Source organism: Rhododendron vialii, chromosome 2a, assembly GCF_030253575.1.
Source record: "Rhododendron vialii isolate Sample 1 chromosome 2a, ASM3025357v1".
NCBI classification, from domain to species: domain Eukaryota; kingdom Viridiplantae; phylum Streptophyta; class Magnoliopsida; order Ericales; family Ericaceae; genus Rhododendron; species Rhododendron vialii.
Window position 1 is genome coordinate 1260972 of NC_080558.1, and position 16128 is coordinate 1277099.

Sequence of the window (16128 nt, forward strand, 5' to 3'; positions counted from 1 at the left end):
ATGTGCAAGACTTTTATGCACTTAGAGTTTTGGTACCAACAAAAACAGTTTTGGCATTATCACTACTCTTGGATAAAAGTCATAATTTTTTTTTTTACTTTTTCGATTTGTTTTAGGCACAAAATTAACAAAGGTGGAAATTTTTTGAATGAGAACATAACAAAAAAAAAAAAACCCAAAAGATAAAAGTTATAATTTTTTACTTTTCCGATTCATTTTAACGAGACGAATTAATAATCCATAAAAGTTAGGTGCAAAATTAACAAATGCAAAAAAAAATTGAATAAGTACAATAAAAAAAAATCCAAAAACCTTAACAGAACTCAGCCATGATGCAAATATAGCCATGGTGGGACTCGTATTGAATTATGGAAGAGTCCAGTCAAATACTTTTAAAATAAGTAATATCTTATCGCATGTATGTCGGACCGCCATTATCGATCAAAAAATTGGACTCCCATTCTTATGCGCTTCCCACATTATCTGATAGATGATCCGTATCTTGTCACACTATCCCATAGTCAAATTACTAGCATTTTGATGGGGAGGATGTCAAGAAATAGTCGCCAAACCCGGAAGTATGTCAAGAAATCCAGCAATCTTTTATCATTACCTAAGGGAAATGGTGTAACAGGGCTGTGTGAAGTTCAAGTTACTCAGTCTAATTTTGATGGGGAGGATGAGCAAGCTATGGTCCCAGTGGAAGTTGTGGCTTCAGAAGCGATGGAGCAGGTTCTTGGGATTGTTACGGTTGATGAGAAAGGGCTGGTGGCTGGCCCCAAACAGCCACTTCCCCAATGCTAGTCCTAACCTGGAACTGTCAAGGAGTTGGGCGTACTTTGACAAGCCAGGCTTTGGGTGATTTGGTGCGTAGAAATCGTCCCTCCATCGTCTTTCTGATGGAGACAAAAAATAATAAGGTCGTGCTTGAGACCATCCGCTGTAGTTTTAGTTTTCAGTTCAGTAGTTATGTTGATCCCGAAGCGCTATCCGGAGGGTTAGCTTTATGGTGGAATTCTGATGTGGAGATCAACGTTGAGTTAGCCACTAAGAATTTCTTCCACGTTTTAGTTACGAATAAATTGGAGAGCCGTAGTTGGGAGGCTACCTTTGTTTATGGTTGTCCTACTAGGGCTGGAAGGGCAGAGGTTTGGGACAGGATAAGAAGTATTGGTTGTGCAGGGAATGTTCCTTGGCTGTGCATGGGTGATTTTAATCAAGTTTTAAGCTCAGAAGATAAGATTGGGGGAAATCTTCCAAACCAGAGGTTGACCACTTTGTTCCAAAATATGTTGAGTGATTGTGGGTTAGTTGATCTCGAGTTTAAGGGCCTAGATTTACCTGGAGAAACAACAGAAGGGATGGAGATTTGGTTATGGAACGGATTGATATGGCTTTTGCAAATGCTGGTTGGCGTGAGTTATACCCCCAAGCTACTGTCTTTGTTGAGGCTGCGGTGGGGTCCAACCACAATCCTCTCACTCTCAATACATCTCTAACATTGAATAAAGTAGGGAGACCATTTCGGTTTGAATCCTTTTGGGTCACAGAGGAGGATTGTAGGAGTATTGTTTCGCTAGCGGGAGTAAAGATTGGGAAGGTTCCATGACGTTGGCGATGTGCAAAAAACTTCGAGGTTGTAAGGATTTGCTGAAGGAATGGGATCGTGCTAATTTTGGGGACTTGTGCCTCCGAATTGTTGGTATAAAAGAACAATTGTTGGATGTTCAGAAACAGCTTGGAAATGGTAACAACCCAGACTTTAGGGCCTTGGAGAAAGAGTTGATTCGTAAGCTAGAAGACCTATGGCAAAAGAATGCGATGTTTTGGCACCAACGTTCTCGGGTAAAATGGTTGCAAATGGGGGATAAGAACTCTCGTTTCTTCCATTTGACTACCATTCAAAGAAGGCAACGAAATCAGATAGTGAGACTAAAGGACAATGATGGAGTTTGGCATTCTGAAAATAAAGAGATTGCGGGGATCATTAAGAACCACTTCCAATCCCTGTATGATACCCCTCCTGCTAGGGACTTTGGGGACTTACTGAGTTTGATTGAACCTATTATTACGCCGGAGATGAATGCTTGTTTAGTAAAAGAAGTCTCCCTTGACGAAGTGGGAGCTGCTGTATTCGCAATGGGACCTCTTAAAGCGCCGGGATCTGATGGTTTTCCAGGGTTGTTTTACCAGACTTATTGGGATGTAGTTGGTGACGTTGTCTTCGAAGCGGTGCAGAATTTCTTCCAAAATGGGGTTCTTCTTCGAGAGGTAAACCATTCAAATGTTACACTCATCCCTAAGGTTGCAAACCCTGAAACTATTAGCCAATTCCGACCGATTAGCCTCTGTCGGTTTGTGCACAAGATTATTTCTAGGATTCTCACTACCAGACTTCAAACATTAATGGGGAGTATTATTTCAGAGCAACAATCAGCTTTCATCACAGGCCGTCAGGTGCATGATAACATCATTGTGGCCCATGAAGTGTTCCATTTTCTTAAACATAAGAGGGTGGGTTCAAAAGCTTCTGTTGCTATAAAATTAGATCTTAATAAGGCCTATGATCGAGTGTGCTGGGAGCCTGGGACTTCATGTTTCAAGTCATGGTTAAACTGGGTTTCGATAAAAAGTGGATTGATTGGATTAAGCAATGTGGGTGTTCGGTTAAATATTCCATCTATGTCAATGGGGGCCAGATTTGTGAGGTGTTGCCAAATAGGGGACTCAGACGGGGGGACCCCCTCTCTCCGTATCTCTTTTTAATTGTTGCTGATGTATTCTCCATCATTATGCAAAAGGCTTTAGAGAATAAATCCCTGGCTGGTGTCCGCATGAGGAAAAGATGCCCAGTGGTATCACATTCGTTATTTGCAGATGATTCCCTAGTTTTTCTTGATGCAGTGCCTCAATTCTGCACCAATTTCAAGGAGTTGATGAATTGCTTTAGTGAAGCTTCAGGCCTGTCCCTCAATGTTCATAAATCAAGCCTCAGTTTTTCAGCAAATACACCGGACAACCTCAAGAATGAGATCAAAGGAATTCTGGGCATGAAAGAAATGGAGGGGTCCACTACTTATTTGGGGTTACCGGCTCTTTGGGGAAGGTCAAAAAAAGAGTCCATGGGCTACCTCAGAGATAGGATCATCAGGAAAGTTCAAGGGTGGAGTAACAATCATTTAAACCAGGCGGGAAAAGAGGTACTCATAAAATCGGTTATTCAACCCATTCCTATGCATACTTCTATGTGTTTTAAAGCCCTAGTATCTCTCTGTAATTCTTTGAACTCTGTGATTAGAAAGTTTTGGTGGGGTACTACGGATAAAGGGAGGAAGATCCACTGGGGTGCTTGGAACAAATTAACTGAGCAAAAAGGTTCGGGTGGTATGGGTTTAAGGACTTCGAATCTTTCAATTTAGCCCTCCTTGCTAAACAATTCTGGCGCCTTCTGACTAATCCAAATGCTCTATGGGCAAGAGTTCTTAAGGGACTTTACTTCAACAACAAATCTTGTATGGAGGCTGTTCGAGGGGCCTCGCCATCGTGGAGCTGGTGTAGCTTATTGGAAGGAAGAAATCTCATCCAGGAGGGAGTCCAATGGAGTGTGGGCAATGGAGAATCAATTCAATTTTGGGATGATAACTGGATTCCGGATCTTAATGGGACTAAGGTTGCCTCTCTTCCTAATGTTCAAAGGGAGCCTCTTAAAGTGGTTGAGTTCATTAATCATGTCACCAAAACTTGGGATTCAGAGAAGCTGAAGTGTGTTGTCCCTGCTGCGGAAGTGGAAGCCATTTGCAAGATCCCAATCAGCCTTACTGGTTTGCCTGATAAACTCATTTGGAAACACACCAACTCTGGGAATTACACAGTGAAATCAGGTTATGGCCAATGGTTTCTGAATAATGCAAGGAATAATCAAGCAGCCCCCTCAACGTCTCATGTTCCTCCAAAAACTATGTGGAATCGCCTGTGGAATATCCCAACAAATCCTAAGGTACGTATGTTTATGTGGAAAGTAGTTTGCAATTGGATTGCTTGTAGAGAAAATTTGTTTAAAAGGAAATGTGCTACCAGTCCAATATGCTCTATTTGTGATCATGAATCTGAATCCATTGAACATTTACTTTTTCACTGTCCTTGGAGTCGAGCTGTCTGGTTTGGAAGTGGGAAGTCCTATTGGGTATTGAGAAATGAGAGGGTTACAGCTGATAAATGGATGGAAGATCTGTTGTGCGGAGATTTGGCAAAAGAAACTACCAAAGAAGATATAGGGTGTATTTTTCAACTCTGTTGGGCCATTTGGAAATCCCGGAACAACTGGGTATTCAGTGGAAAAGTCTTAAATCCTGAAAGAGGTGATTTTCAAGGCAAATATGGCGAACGTTGACTATCTGCAGGCTACTTTTGCAAAGGTGAGGAATTCTCCTACGGTTGCTGCACCAGTGGGTAGGAGGAATCCCCCCCCCCCTGGTGTTCTTAAAATTAATTGTGATGGAGCGTATCAATCTTCCCGCAGCTATGCTGCCTTTGGCATTATTGCCAGGGATAGTGGTGGATTAGCTCGATTTTTGCGTTGTGATCGTGTAAAGAGCAGTTCAGCATTGGCTATCGAAGCATGGGCATTAAGGATTGCATGTGCTATAGCTTTAGCGATGGATGTTTCTGTTGTAATTTTCGAATCAGATTGCAAAAATCTTATCGACAGCATCAATGACCCGAAGGCTCAGGTCGGTTGGCAGATTTCTACAACAGTAGAGAATATTAAAAGATGGGCAGGTGCAAAGCAATGGAGTTTTGTGTGGACCAATAGAAAAAACAACTCAGCGGCTCATTGAATTGCGTCGAGGTGTCTTCATAGAAAAAATCTTTTTCATACGGGTTGTATTTCGCCCGATTTAGATTCGGTGTTATGTAAAGATTTGCTCTGATCTTATGTATCTCTTATGATCTATTCAAAAAAAAAAAATACTAGCATTTGTATCCATTTGATGCACGGAACAAAAAATTCATATTGGTGCTTTTTGGCCCCGCACAAAAAAATCATATTGGTGCATTTTGGCCCACGTATCAAACGGACGGGCACAAAAGTATTTGATGAAAAAGATAATTTAATTTTTTCACGCTAACATTATTCACATTCTATGCACTAAAAGACGTTTGTGCTAGAGAATGAGTATGAGACATCATGTTACTGTGCTCCAGAGGCATATAATAATTTTGTATCCATATTCACACCCGCTCTCTCTCTCTCTCTCTCTCTCTCTCTCTCTCTCTCTCTCTCCCACTTCCCCACATTTCTCTCTTTCTTTTTATAAACAAAAAAAGAAGAAGTGAAATTAAAAAAATTAGGAATGAGTGTTTGTAGGCTTGTAAGGCTCAGATACATTTCTATAATATATAGATAGATTGATTACACAACTGAAAGGCATCACCGACCAGAATCCTACTCGGCTCGGCTGACGTCCCTCAGGAACTGGTCTACTCGGACCAGGAGCACCCAACCACACCGGATTGCTACAGATAACGGGAAATGTATATACTGCAAACGGGATTAACCTGCATGTCAGAACTTTCCTACACTGCCCCGTTAACTCCAAATATTCCAATTCCCATGAGTTCTAGGAAAGCTAAGGCTATTGGGAACGGTTCATTCCCCTTTCCTGGACATATTCCTGGATATTGTTCATGTACCATACCAAACCTCTACCAAGGAACTGAGCAACTGAACTCGGTTAAATCCCTCGAAATTGAAGAAGCAAATTATTCGGATACCCCAAGGAACTGAGCAAAGCTTGGGTATTTCGGCTCCCATCCAATTTCCTTACAAGTTTTCTCGTTGTTTAGTTTCTTGCCCAAAGGATCATTGGTGCCTGCAAAAATAAAGTGGTAATGATGCATTCAGCATGGAAGTAGGATCTGTTCCACAACGACAGATTACCAACAAGAAGTTAAACAGTGACACATAATACAGCATTTGGTTAAAACTTAACCAGCTTAGCCTAGGTTTTCATATTTGTGTCCTAAGGGATCCATCAGTATGTGGCTAAAATCAGAAGTTCAGTAGGTCACTAATTTGAACTATGCGTCTTATGCGTCACTGAGTCTATTTTGGTGTTATGTACATGAACATAGTCCAGAAAGGTGTATGCATTATTGATAGATGATGAGCTCGTTTGATTGTAGGAGAGGATTAAAACGGTAATTTGAAGGGGTTGCGAAACATGTGGACCCCGGAGTAGCTAGTATGTTGTTTGTGGTGCGTGATTAACCAAATCGATATTCTAGCATGTAAATATGTCATAGAGTATTAACTTACACCACGAGCACATGTTATTAGCTAATCACCCCTCGTCCAATTATCTCTCACGAGTCACGTCGTTGAAAGGAGAACATAATCATCCACTCTTCATCCTATTTCTTAGTTCATTATAACGACACATGGCATAACTAATCCCATGGTAACTATAAACCCATCTACAAACTTTCACGGGACTAACCTGTAAAACCTTCAAACTTCTGACTAAATTTCCCACTCTTTTTGATCAGGTCCATTACTTCCTGTCTGCAAAAATTATCACAAGGCATGAAAATTTCTTCATCAGATTTGAAAAAATTTATCATCATTGCTGTTAATTGTACTAGTTTATGGAGAATATATATAGTATCCGAAAGAAATTGGGAACCTGGATAAAGGATGATTGTCACAGCCCAAAAAAATCCGGCCTCTAAGTTTCTTCTTCATGATGGCTACCAAAAGGGAAGCCGCATCCTTTTGTAGAAATACACAGGCCCCAGAAAATTAAAACAAACGAGTCACCAAATTTAACAAATTAACATGACAAAGATAAGTTGTGGAACATGAGAATCATTCACCAATTTAGGGGATGAGACATGACAGAAGTTGCAGGAACAACAATGAACCCAAAAATGAATCGTGGCCGGAACTAAGGAGTATTAGCAATAACAGTAATGATGCATACAAAAAAAGACTGCCTAAGTAACAAGATTAAACCCAAAAAAAAAATGAAGGGGTTTTTCCCCCCCTTCTTTCCAGGTAACTCTCACATCTAACTGTAATGACAATAAATCATCAAGAGTACGAAAATAGAGAAAAGTAAATACTCAACCTCATAGTGAATAAGATTGAGAATGTGATCTGGACGAGTGTCAACAGTCCCTTTCCTCAACCAATAAACATGTGCGCCTCTGTCTGCTTTGTATTAACTGTTAAGGGCGTGGGTGCTTACATGTGTTTACATGAATATATTGGACATATAGATTTCATAGAAGGATATGTAAAGTCCAGCTAATCTGAGAACACAACCATCAGACTCCAGCACAACTTTTTCTGCTTTCAATAAGACATCTGTCCTAGGCCTCCTCCCAATTGGAACTACTGGAAAGTCCTGTGTAGCCATGCAGAAGGATTCAAGTCAAAACTTTTGGCACCAGACAAATGATAATGCATCCAATCATTCAAAAGGTTTGGCATTTGGCAAAACTACAAAACCTGTTGCAATTATCATAACCAATAGGGGTGTTTCAAAACCGACCGGACCGAAAAAAACCGAAAAAACCGACCGATCGGTTCGGTCGGGGTGGCGCCATAAATTTTCGGTTCGGGGTGGACCGAACCTGGTTCGGTTCGGTCTCGGTTATGTGAAATTACGGACCGAACCGAATGGACCGAACCGAAATTTGTTTTTATATATATATTTCTTTTACAAAAGGGAGAAGAAAGCCGGCAGCTTTTTCTTTTTCCCAAAACCATTGTACACATGCGTGTCCTCCCACTTGCTGCACAAGCAACAATGCACTGAACGTCTGAACCATGTCCTTTTAAAAAATTTGAACTTGTCAAACACAGTCCTTTCTTTATATATATAGCTGCTAGACTGTTAGTTGCCCTAGCCTTGTCCTTTCTTTTGCTTTTTTACTAGTATTATAGTATAATATATATATATATATATAGTTGACCCCCTCCTTCTCTCTCCTCTTTCTCATGGTTTCGCCGGAGAAGAAGCCGGAGTAGTCGCCGGCGAAGAGGTTGATCCTTCCATTTCAGGCAGACCGAAATCCCCGAAATCCCCGACCGGACCGAATCCACCCCGAACCGAACCGAACCGAACCTAACTTCGGTCGGGATCGGTCCTGAAAAATTTCACCCCGAACCGATTCGGTCCGGGAAAAATCCACCCCGAACCGACCGACCCCGAACCGAAATCACCCCTAATAACCAATGACTTCTCAAGAACTACAACAAGAATTAATAAATTCTCTCAAATTGAAGACAAAAATGTGGGTGACAAAGGATACGAGACTCTTTCGAAGAATGTTTCCGAACATTGATGATATGAAATCCCATGGACACAATCTCTCAAAAACTTAAATGCTCACCGGGTAATAGAATAGCCATTAGGTAAATGATAATGCCATGACTCTTTTCTATCCTGCCACGACTCTTTCAGCTACTTGACAGCTTTACCCTCCCGTGAAGGCCCTGCACAGCCAAAGACAACTTTTTGGCTCTTTCTCTCCCTTTCTTTCACAGACCCACCTTTCTCTCTCCTCTCACTTTTTGGCTCTCTCTCTCTATCTCTCTTCTTTCTCAGACCCACTGTCTTCTCTCCCCCCTCATTTCTTTCAATGTCCTCCATGTTCCAAATCCAAAATTGCAGCGGCTACCATGATCGACCACATCGGCATCAAACCACGCAAATCAAATTGGAATGGATCGCAACTGGAACACTTACAGCGTCAAAAATATTGGAACGTTCTAATTGATTTCAAAGTCATTAAGGGCGTTAGAGGCGAAGAGCTGCTCCAATTTACCACTACACGACTCGGTGGTTACTTGGGATTGGAATTGCAGTGATTGGGATTGAAGAGGTCGTGTAATGAAAATAGATCAGCGGAGGACATCCAAAAGGCAGGCATAATCTAGAGTTGTTTTTGCTAGCAGACTTGCAGTGTCCCCTATTGTTGTGTCTGAAACTCAAACCAAATACAAATGGAGGCGGCGGAGGTCGGTTGGAGAGAGAAATGTGCATTGGGATGATATGCTATGCAAGTACGGAGAAAAAGTGTGTCAAGAATGAAAAGGAAAAGGAGAGTGGGTTACAGAAAAGGAGAGTGGGTCAGACACTCAGAGATCTCTGCAAGGATAAAACTGTCAAACCTCTAAAACAGTCGTGGCAGTGGTAAAAGGAGTCGTGGCATTAGCGCCACCCTAGCCATTATTACGAATCTATGCTGAATTTGATTCTACAAACAAAACTCAGGGTAGACAACAATTTAACACTTGGTTTGAATCAGAAGTCCCCAGGAATCAAAATTCAATTAAAGCACACTACAAGAGAACCCTAAGAAGGTGAAAATAGAAGTACCAAGAACACGAGTGACCCACACTAGCCAATGGCCATGCACACTTTCACACTAAAAGCAGCTCAGTGGTGATGGTTTCTGACTTACCACAGACTTTTTTTCGGAAAAACTAAGATGAATTCCCCATAGGTTTTGCATTCACTTACATTTGCATTCCCTCCTTCCGAATTTTTTTTCATGTGATAAACCATAACTAAACAAGAGCTAATCCACAGCAACTACCATACCCTTGTATGCTTATTAGCATAGATGGAAACCAAGTAGTTGCTAGATCCTACTTACATAGCGCCAGCATCTAAATGAAATGGGAATGCAGATTCTATCAGCAAATTATATATTTATATACCAAAATGATAACAAAGTACGACGTGGACAAGGTTTCTATAGGACATAGGTAAAATGCCTTCTAATGATGATACCAATCATGTATGGTTAAACTTAACAAGCACATAAGAGAAAACTAGAAGTGTATTTGGAATCAATTAAACAACATTGATCGAATAAATGCAGATCCATGCTTAATCTCTAACTTGGGAGGAAAAGCGTCTTATGAAGTAATAAGCATAAAAACTGTCACTGGCTGAAAATAAGGGGACATGTTAGATGTAGCACCTCATCACAAGGTCCATTGTCATCGCAGTCAAATGGTGCAGAGCTGGATGTAAATAAGAAAGAACCTTCCCCACTCCAGCTTGATGCAGCTTCCCTGGTTGTTGTTAGACATTCCAAACAAGCCATATAAGTTCAAAATGGACACCCTCCCTTTTTTAGATCAAAACACTAGAAATGTAGTCTGTGGTTGACTAAATTGTATGGAAAACAAAAGGAAACACAATAATGGGCTTATTATTTCACTTTAGGACCAAAAAATAATGTAAGGAGATGTAATGGGATAGGACCTTAATTTTGTTCTGGTTGCAAACTTACAAATGATAGTGTTAGAAAAGTCGTAACTAAATGTTCACATACATGATCTACATTACTTATGCAGTTTATAGTTGTGCAGTTTATACTGCTTAACCTAATCAATCCCATTCCTGTGTTCCCCATACTCATTCACCTCACATACTCACGTCTTCATAATTCTTTGCAAATACATGAAGATGAACAGCCCTCCATCTAGAGTCAACTATTCTATTCACTCCCGAGTCCCAAATGATACTTTCCCTTCCAGTCCACCTAAATCACTAATAAGCAACTTGAGACGGGGGTTAATCACAGTTAAGATTCACTTTTCTCTGCCTGATCCATATTCCTTGTCCTGATAATGAACCACAAGTGAAACACAACAGTTGGTGCAATAATACACCAACAGTCTAGATGCAAATGATTCATTTCTTTTAAAATATTCCAGTGAGATCAATATAGCATAGCTGATACCCATTGACAAATTTAAGTACAATGTTTGTGAATGTGCTAATACTCATCACCAAGGTGCCTATATCTAGGACTTCTTGCCAAAAGACGCTAACAGAGGCTAGGTACCTGTTCAATTGAACCGCCATATCTTAAGGACATACAATTAAAGAAGAATTCTTCGGTGTTCAACAGATAGGAGTCATGAATGACCACATACTTCACTTGTGGCTGTCCAGAAACTTATACAAAAGATAAAAGGAATAGAATAATCATATAAATAGATGTAACCTGAATATGAATTAAGAGTCTCAAAATACCAGCATAGAAGTTTTTCCACAAAATTACACAAAGAGAATGGTCGTATATCTGCATGCTTGACTACAAGCTCAAAATCGGGCATTCCATAAAGCTATACTCATATGTGGATTCTGAGATTTCACAATTGTGATCATACCTGATATCACCAGGATAGTCCAGGGATCGGGACGTAGGAGCACAGAAAACCACATATGGGAACTCTTGAGTTGCTTTTGATCCCTTCAATGACGGATTAATTCCAATTTTGGCCAATTCATCGTGGTGATCTGTTGTCATTGTCTGGCCAAAAATCTGACAACCTGGGTGATCCTGCCCAAGGGCTTCAAAATTATACTACAAGTTTGAGCACTTCTCTCACAAGACATATAAGTATTTGAACAGACCCACGAAAATTTCTTCTAGTAAGATTCGAAACAAACAACCATGAGCACCAAATGCAGGTTAGGCTTTAGGTTCGTGGGTTAAACCAGAGCAACACTCGCGATAAGTCAGTTAGTTCAATCACCCGGATTATACCTCCCGCCATTTTTCAGCTACTAGCTTCCCAAGAACACCTGGTCCAACAATCAGCAAATCATTGGCTCCAATCGAACCTGGAGAGGAAGCATCCACTGCTTGATTTGCTGCACCTTCAGCAATAGCAAGCACAATAAATAGCTGATCAAGCCAAAACGAACCAAAGCACCTCAATGAAATTGTCCGTTGAAAATATCCATCTACGCATGTGAACCTACGATGGGTGTGTAATAGTTACCATAAATAGAGTGAATGGGTGCGTCACGTCCCTTTGCATCTTCCTCTAATGTGCTGCATTTCCTATTTATTCAAATCTTAACTTAAGATATTACAAATGTACCAACTTATGAGAAATTATAAGAAAATAAAGAAATGAACCCAAAAATACTGAAGCATTTTGAGGGTAATTTTAGCATTACAAAGTGTTGCATGGCTTGAAAAAGAGGGGCATACGCCAACTGGTGTTCTTCTTTCATCCACAAGCTTAGATATATTCATATGGATGGGTATACGAAGCACGATCCTTTAAACAAAGATCCGCATCGTAGGATAGCCAATGGGTCTTGTGGGGGCAACCATCTCTCCCAAAGTTCTCAACATGCTAATGTCATAGTAGTAATCTCCGTAAATTAGTTTTTTAAAAACACGTAAGACTTGCCATCTCCAAAATTAGTATGGAAAGTATAACCTGCCACTAGGGCTGCTAAACAAACCAAGCTACTCGAGTTTGAGGTTGTGTTCGCTCATAAAAAGCTCTTTCAAAGATTTAAACCAAGCTCGAGCAAGCTACTACTCTCCTCATTCGGCTCGATTAAAGCTCGTTTGAGGATCAGCTCATCTCAAACTCACTAAGTTTTCAAACCTAGCTTGATCAACCACCTGCTCGGCATGTTTATCACCCCTACCGGCCACCCTCTATGGATTGGCCTCATGTAGGTTAGAATCTTTCATCCACATCACTAATTTGAAATCTAGCCGAGAACCAAACAATGCAGATGCAAGAAGTTTATCCAATAGCAACTACAACCTCGAAATACAGATCTAATGCTTAAGTTACACAGTCAGTATAGTACTATATATGTAGGGAGACAGAGATGAGTATATACCGATTACAGAGGATGATTTGGCATGCAGACGTGTGGATAATACAAGTGATTTTGATGATGAGCTTTTGGTCTTGAAATTTGGGTTTCTGAAGAGAATTGGAAAATTTAAGCGGTTGGAGCAACAGTGAGCCGCCGTAGAGCGAGAGAGCTTCGCCGGAGTAGCAGTTGCCGTCGGGGTAAAAGTAATTGCGGTGGTGCCCATAGAGAGATAGACGGGGGGCGTGGCAGTTTGTGCCGATTGCAAAGCAAATTGCAGAGCAGAGAGGTATCCTGTCGATAAACCAAAGACAATGAAAAGGAAAGTTGTTAATATTTTATATTGAGAATAAATTCTTTGCACAATTGGTGTAAATATTTATTTTTTTTAAATCAATTATATTACGTCACGTTGTAAAATAATGGTCTCAATCAATAGAATATGACAACGTGGCATGTAGTTAATTTGAAGGAAACAAATATTTACGCCGACAAAGTAAAGAATTTAATCTTATTATTATTCCGATATGTTATGAAATAAGGTAAATAATTAAAACATGTACACTAATTTATTACACATAGCGGAATATACATATATCTCACCCATATCGTTCTGAAGGGAAAAAAAAATGCTCTCCATACCCGAATAATTTAAATTCTCGTTCACCAATTATCCAACGCAAAAATGGTAATTGCACTTACCATTTATCTATCCAAATGAAAAAACAAAATTATGTTTTAGTAAAACCAGCAATTATAAGGATGTTTTAATCGTATAGCGATTTGTTGATTTTAAAAGCAAGATAGCATAGTCGTTGTTTGAAATAATTTCTGCTATTTCGTGAAATTAATAATAAGAATTCGAAAATAAGAATTATCCTTGTAACACAGGCAATTTAAACATGTAATGTTTTATTTGACTTTTATGTCATATTCACTATGGAATTTTTTTATACGCATGTTCAACACAAAACTAAATAAAATGCATAATAATGCAAGATACACAATTTAAAATAATTTTACCGTAGGAATGGTTCAATCAAATCCGTGTAAATTTAACCAGCAAACAAGATGTTATGCTAAAAAAAAAAAAAAACAGCACAACATTGAAATATCCAAAAAAACATATCACACTTTAAACATATGGACAACATCTTTTCTCATTTTTTAGCATAAATAAGCCAAACAAACAGTAGCCTTAGTTTTTGTTAAATAACGTACAAAAAACAAGGTATATAATAAATATTCACCATGATTATACCTAACGGATTATCAGATATTACGATGCGGATATATGTTTTTTTTGGGGGTAAATTAACCACTTTATAGAGCAAACAAACAGAATATACGGAGTTTTCCAAAACAGACTCTGAAATGGCTACCAACAAGGAACTTTAACAAGGTAAAACAATGAGAACCAAAGCCTAAAACACCGGCTAACAAAAAACAACAGAACTAGCCAAAACGACAACCAGCTAGGAACTAAAAATCCTAGAATTTAAGCCCCAGATATCAGTCCGCTTGATGCGGATATATGTTGTTTTCCCTCCAAAGGTTTAAAAGAGCAAGAGTGAAAAAGATACAGAAGATGTAAAAATCACCCTCTCTTTTTCTTTTTTTACCTTATATAGACCTTCACATAGTTTGGACACTCTGTACTTCGCCATCACCTTTTTAGGTTGTCTTTAAGTGCTAGTGTTAGGGTGGGTGGCCACTGGGTGGGTGTGTGTGGGGAGGGGAATTTAATTAAATAGTTGGCAAAACAGCCCATTTGAACAAGCCCAAACATATCCAAAGGGCTGAATCCTGCTAATTGAGAGTTTTTAAACTACCTAAATTAAATGGCAAAAGCTTCAAACACCGTCAGGACAAAATACCCAGGTACAAGAATGAAAGCCTAGCCTGAAAAAACCCGAAACCTAAGCTTGGTTTTTTTGTGCAAACAAATTTTTGGATGACATTTTAAATTTTGATCTCCAAAAATAATTCAACACGTCTATTATTTACAACCTGGTTCTTATACCAGAGAACAAGCAGTCTTTTTGTATTGTTTGGTTTAGGGAAACCTTCGCCAAGTGCTATCTTATTTTGTATTCCATGTGGAATTGGACTCCGGATATATTTTTTATGAATTAAATGGCTAATTAATTAAGAATAGCCAGAGGTAGGTTAATATTGAAATTTTTTACTCCCTCCGTCCCAAATTGAATGTCAATTTTTGATATCTGTGCCAATTTCAATTACTTATATCTTTCAATATGAATCTCAAAATATATGCAATATGGATATTGTTTGATAGTTCTTGATTAGTTCTATTATACAAAGTTTTCAAACTCATGAAAAATATTATAGATTGAAAGATATAAGCGATGAAAAATGACACGAGTTTCAAAAATTGTCATCCATTTTGGGACGGAGGGAGTATTACGTTTACTATCATTATGCACCGAAATCTTGTGTTCTTTAAAAAAAAAAAAAAAGAATTGAGTCATGAGTAAAAATATATTAAAATTTATTAGTGAATATAATGAGAAGTACTAAGATGTTTTTTTTAAATGGGTAACAATACGGTACATTAATCAACGGGTAATTTTTAACAAACAGTACTGATCTTTTGTGTAGTTCCAATTCTTAGATAATCAAAGATTACACAAGGTCGATTTTAATTAGGGATAAAATGATATTTTGTGGTGGTTGGCTATAACCTCGGGCTGTCAATCGGAATCTATAATACTTGCACCAACTAATATACTATCCCGTTCCCGAAACACCAAATAAGTATTTATTTTTTATGAAAGCAATTTCAAGCTCAAAAATGATGGGCTTATTGAAATTTAAAATTATGCAATATGGATATTGTTTGAAAGATCTCATTAAGTGAACTCTTTGAAATTATATATTAGGTTGATTTTCCTGCAAGTTATAATCAAATTATCTACTACGAGCTCATATATACATTTGAATTGTTAAATTAAATTGCAATTTTATTATTCGCACCTCACTCGCCCCCCTTACGTAGAATAAGACTCTCTCCAAAAGCAGACTAATTACACTTAAATAGATCAACACTTAACAGGTGAAGAGGGAAAATGTATATATGGGGCGTATTGTCTCAATGAACGACAGGAATCATTTTAATTCATAAATAGACACCCCACTTAAGGGATATTTCCGGTAGTGAAAAATTTGAGGATTTTTACCTGTGGTTAATAAAAGAGAAAATCAGAATCACACGTAAACAATAGTACTAATTCTTATCTGCTTATCCACATTTGTCTCCCATCTCCATCAGGCAATGGCCACGGGTGGATTTTTGATGAGGTTCTTTTTGGTGCAAGACAATCATCATTCTTGACCGAAAAATCATCATTTCTCTTTCTTGATAGGTTTGTGGCCGGCAATGAGTCAGCAAAATAAGTTGACGGGTATTTTCTGGTATTTGTGTATAGGGTTATTTTATAAAAGA

At 38.9% G+C, this 16128-nt stretch overlaps 3 protein-coding genes and 1 pseudogene across 12 annotated transcripts in view; 3 read left to right on the top strand and 1 right to left on the bottom strand.

Annotated features, from left to right (window-relative positions):
• The window catches only part of LOC131317703 (sodium/hydrogen exchanger 1-like), a 67843-nt gene that overhangs the window by 16522 nt on the left and 35193 nt on the right, over positions 1 to 16128 (top strand). The gene's annotated exons all lie outside the window — the stretch shown is intronic.
• The window catches only part of LOC131317710 (sodium/hydrogen exchanger 2-like), a 66026-nt pseudogene that overhangs the window by 15222 nt on the left and 34676 nt on the right, over positions 1 to 16128 (top strand).
• On the top strand, positions 1606 to 4838 carry LOC131316197 (uncharacterized). Its single transcript, XM_058345497.1, has 4 exons — positions 1606 to 2703; positions 2802 to 3200; positions 3398 to 4324; positions 4401 to 4838. The coding sequence occupies exons 1-4, from the start codon at positions 1606 to 1608 to the stop codon at positions 4836 to 4838; spliced, it is 2862 nt and encodes a 953-aa protein (XP_058201480.1).
• On the bottom strand, positions 5306 to 12973 carry LOC131317706 (uncharacterized). Of its 9 annotated transcripts, none has more exons than XM_058347281.1 (9): positions 12687 to 12973; positions 11581 to 11693; positions 11201 to 11373; positions 10000 to 10093; positions 7303 to 7409; positions 7131 to 7224; positions 6687 to 6772; positions 6501 to 6565; positions 5306 to 5873 (listed from the first exon to the last, which is right to left on the bottom strand). In XM_058347281.1, exons 1-9 carry the CDS (start codon positions 12886 to 12888, stop codon positions 5764 to 5766), a joined length of 1044 nt encoding a protein of 347 aa, XP_058203264.1. In that variant the 5' UTR covers positions 12889 to 12973; the 3' UTR covers positions 5306 to 5763. The 9 variants fall into 9 exon arrangements, with proteins under 9 accessions (XP_058203264.1, XP_058203265.1, XP_058203263.1 ...); XM_058347282.1 differs by having other exon boundaries at positions 7131 to 7219; positions 7298 to 7409; positions 11581 to 11687; positions 12687 to 12972; XM_058347280.1 differs by having other exon boundaries at positions 7131 to 7219; positions 7298 to 7409; positions 12687 to 12972.

Coding starts and splice junctions, on each gene's coding strand:
- LOC131316197 (XM_058345497.1), top strand. CDS start 1,606: ATGACGTTGGCGATGTGCAAAAAACTTCGAGGTTGTAAGGATTTGCTG. Junction 2,704..2,801: donor TGTCAATGGGGGCCAGATTT/GTGAGGTGTTGC, acceptor ATTATGCAAAAG/GCTTTAGAGAATAAATCCCT. Junction 4,325..4,400: donor GGAAATCCCGGAACAACTGG/GTATTCAGTGGA, acceptor GACTATCTGCAG/GCTACTTTTGCAAAGGTGAG.
- LOC131317706 (XM_058347281.1), bottom strand. CDS start 12,888: ATGGGCACCACCGCAATTACTTTTACCCCGACGGCAACTGCTACTCCG. Junction 11,374..11,580: donor TAGCTGAAAAATGGCGGGAG/GTATAATCCGGG, acceptor GCCCTTGGGCAG/GATCACCCAGGTTGTCAGAT. Junction 7,225..7,302: donor GTTCTCAGATTAGCTGGACT/TTACATATCCTT, acceptor CCTTAACAGTTA/ATACAAAGCAGACAGAGGCG.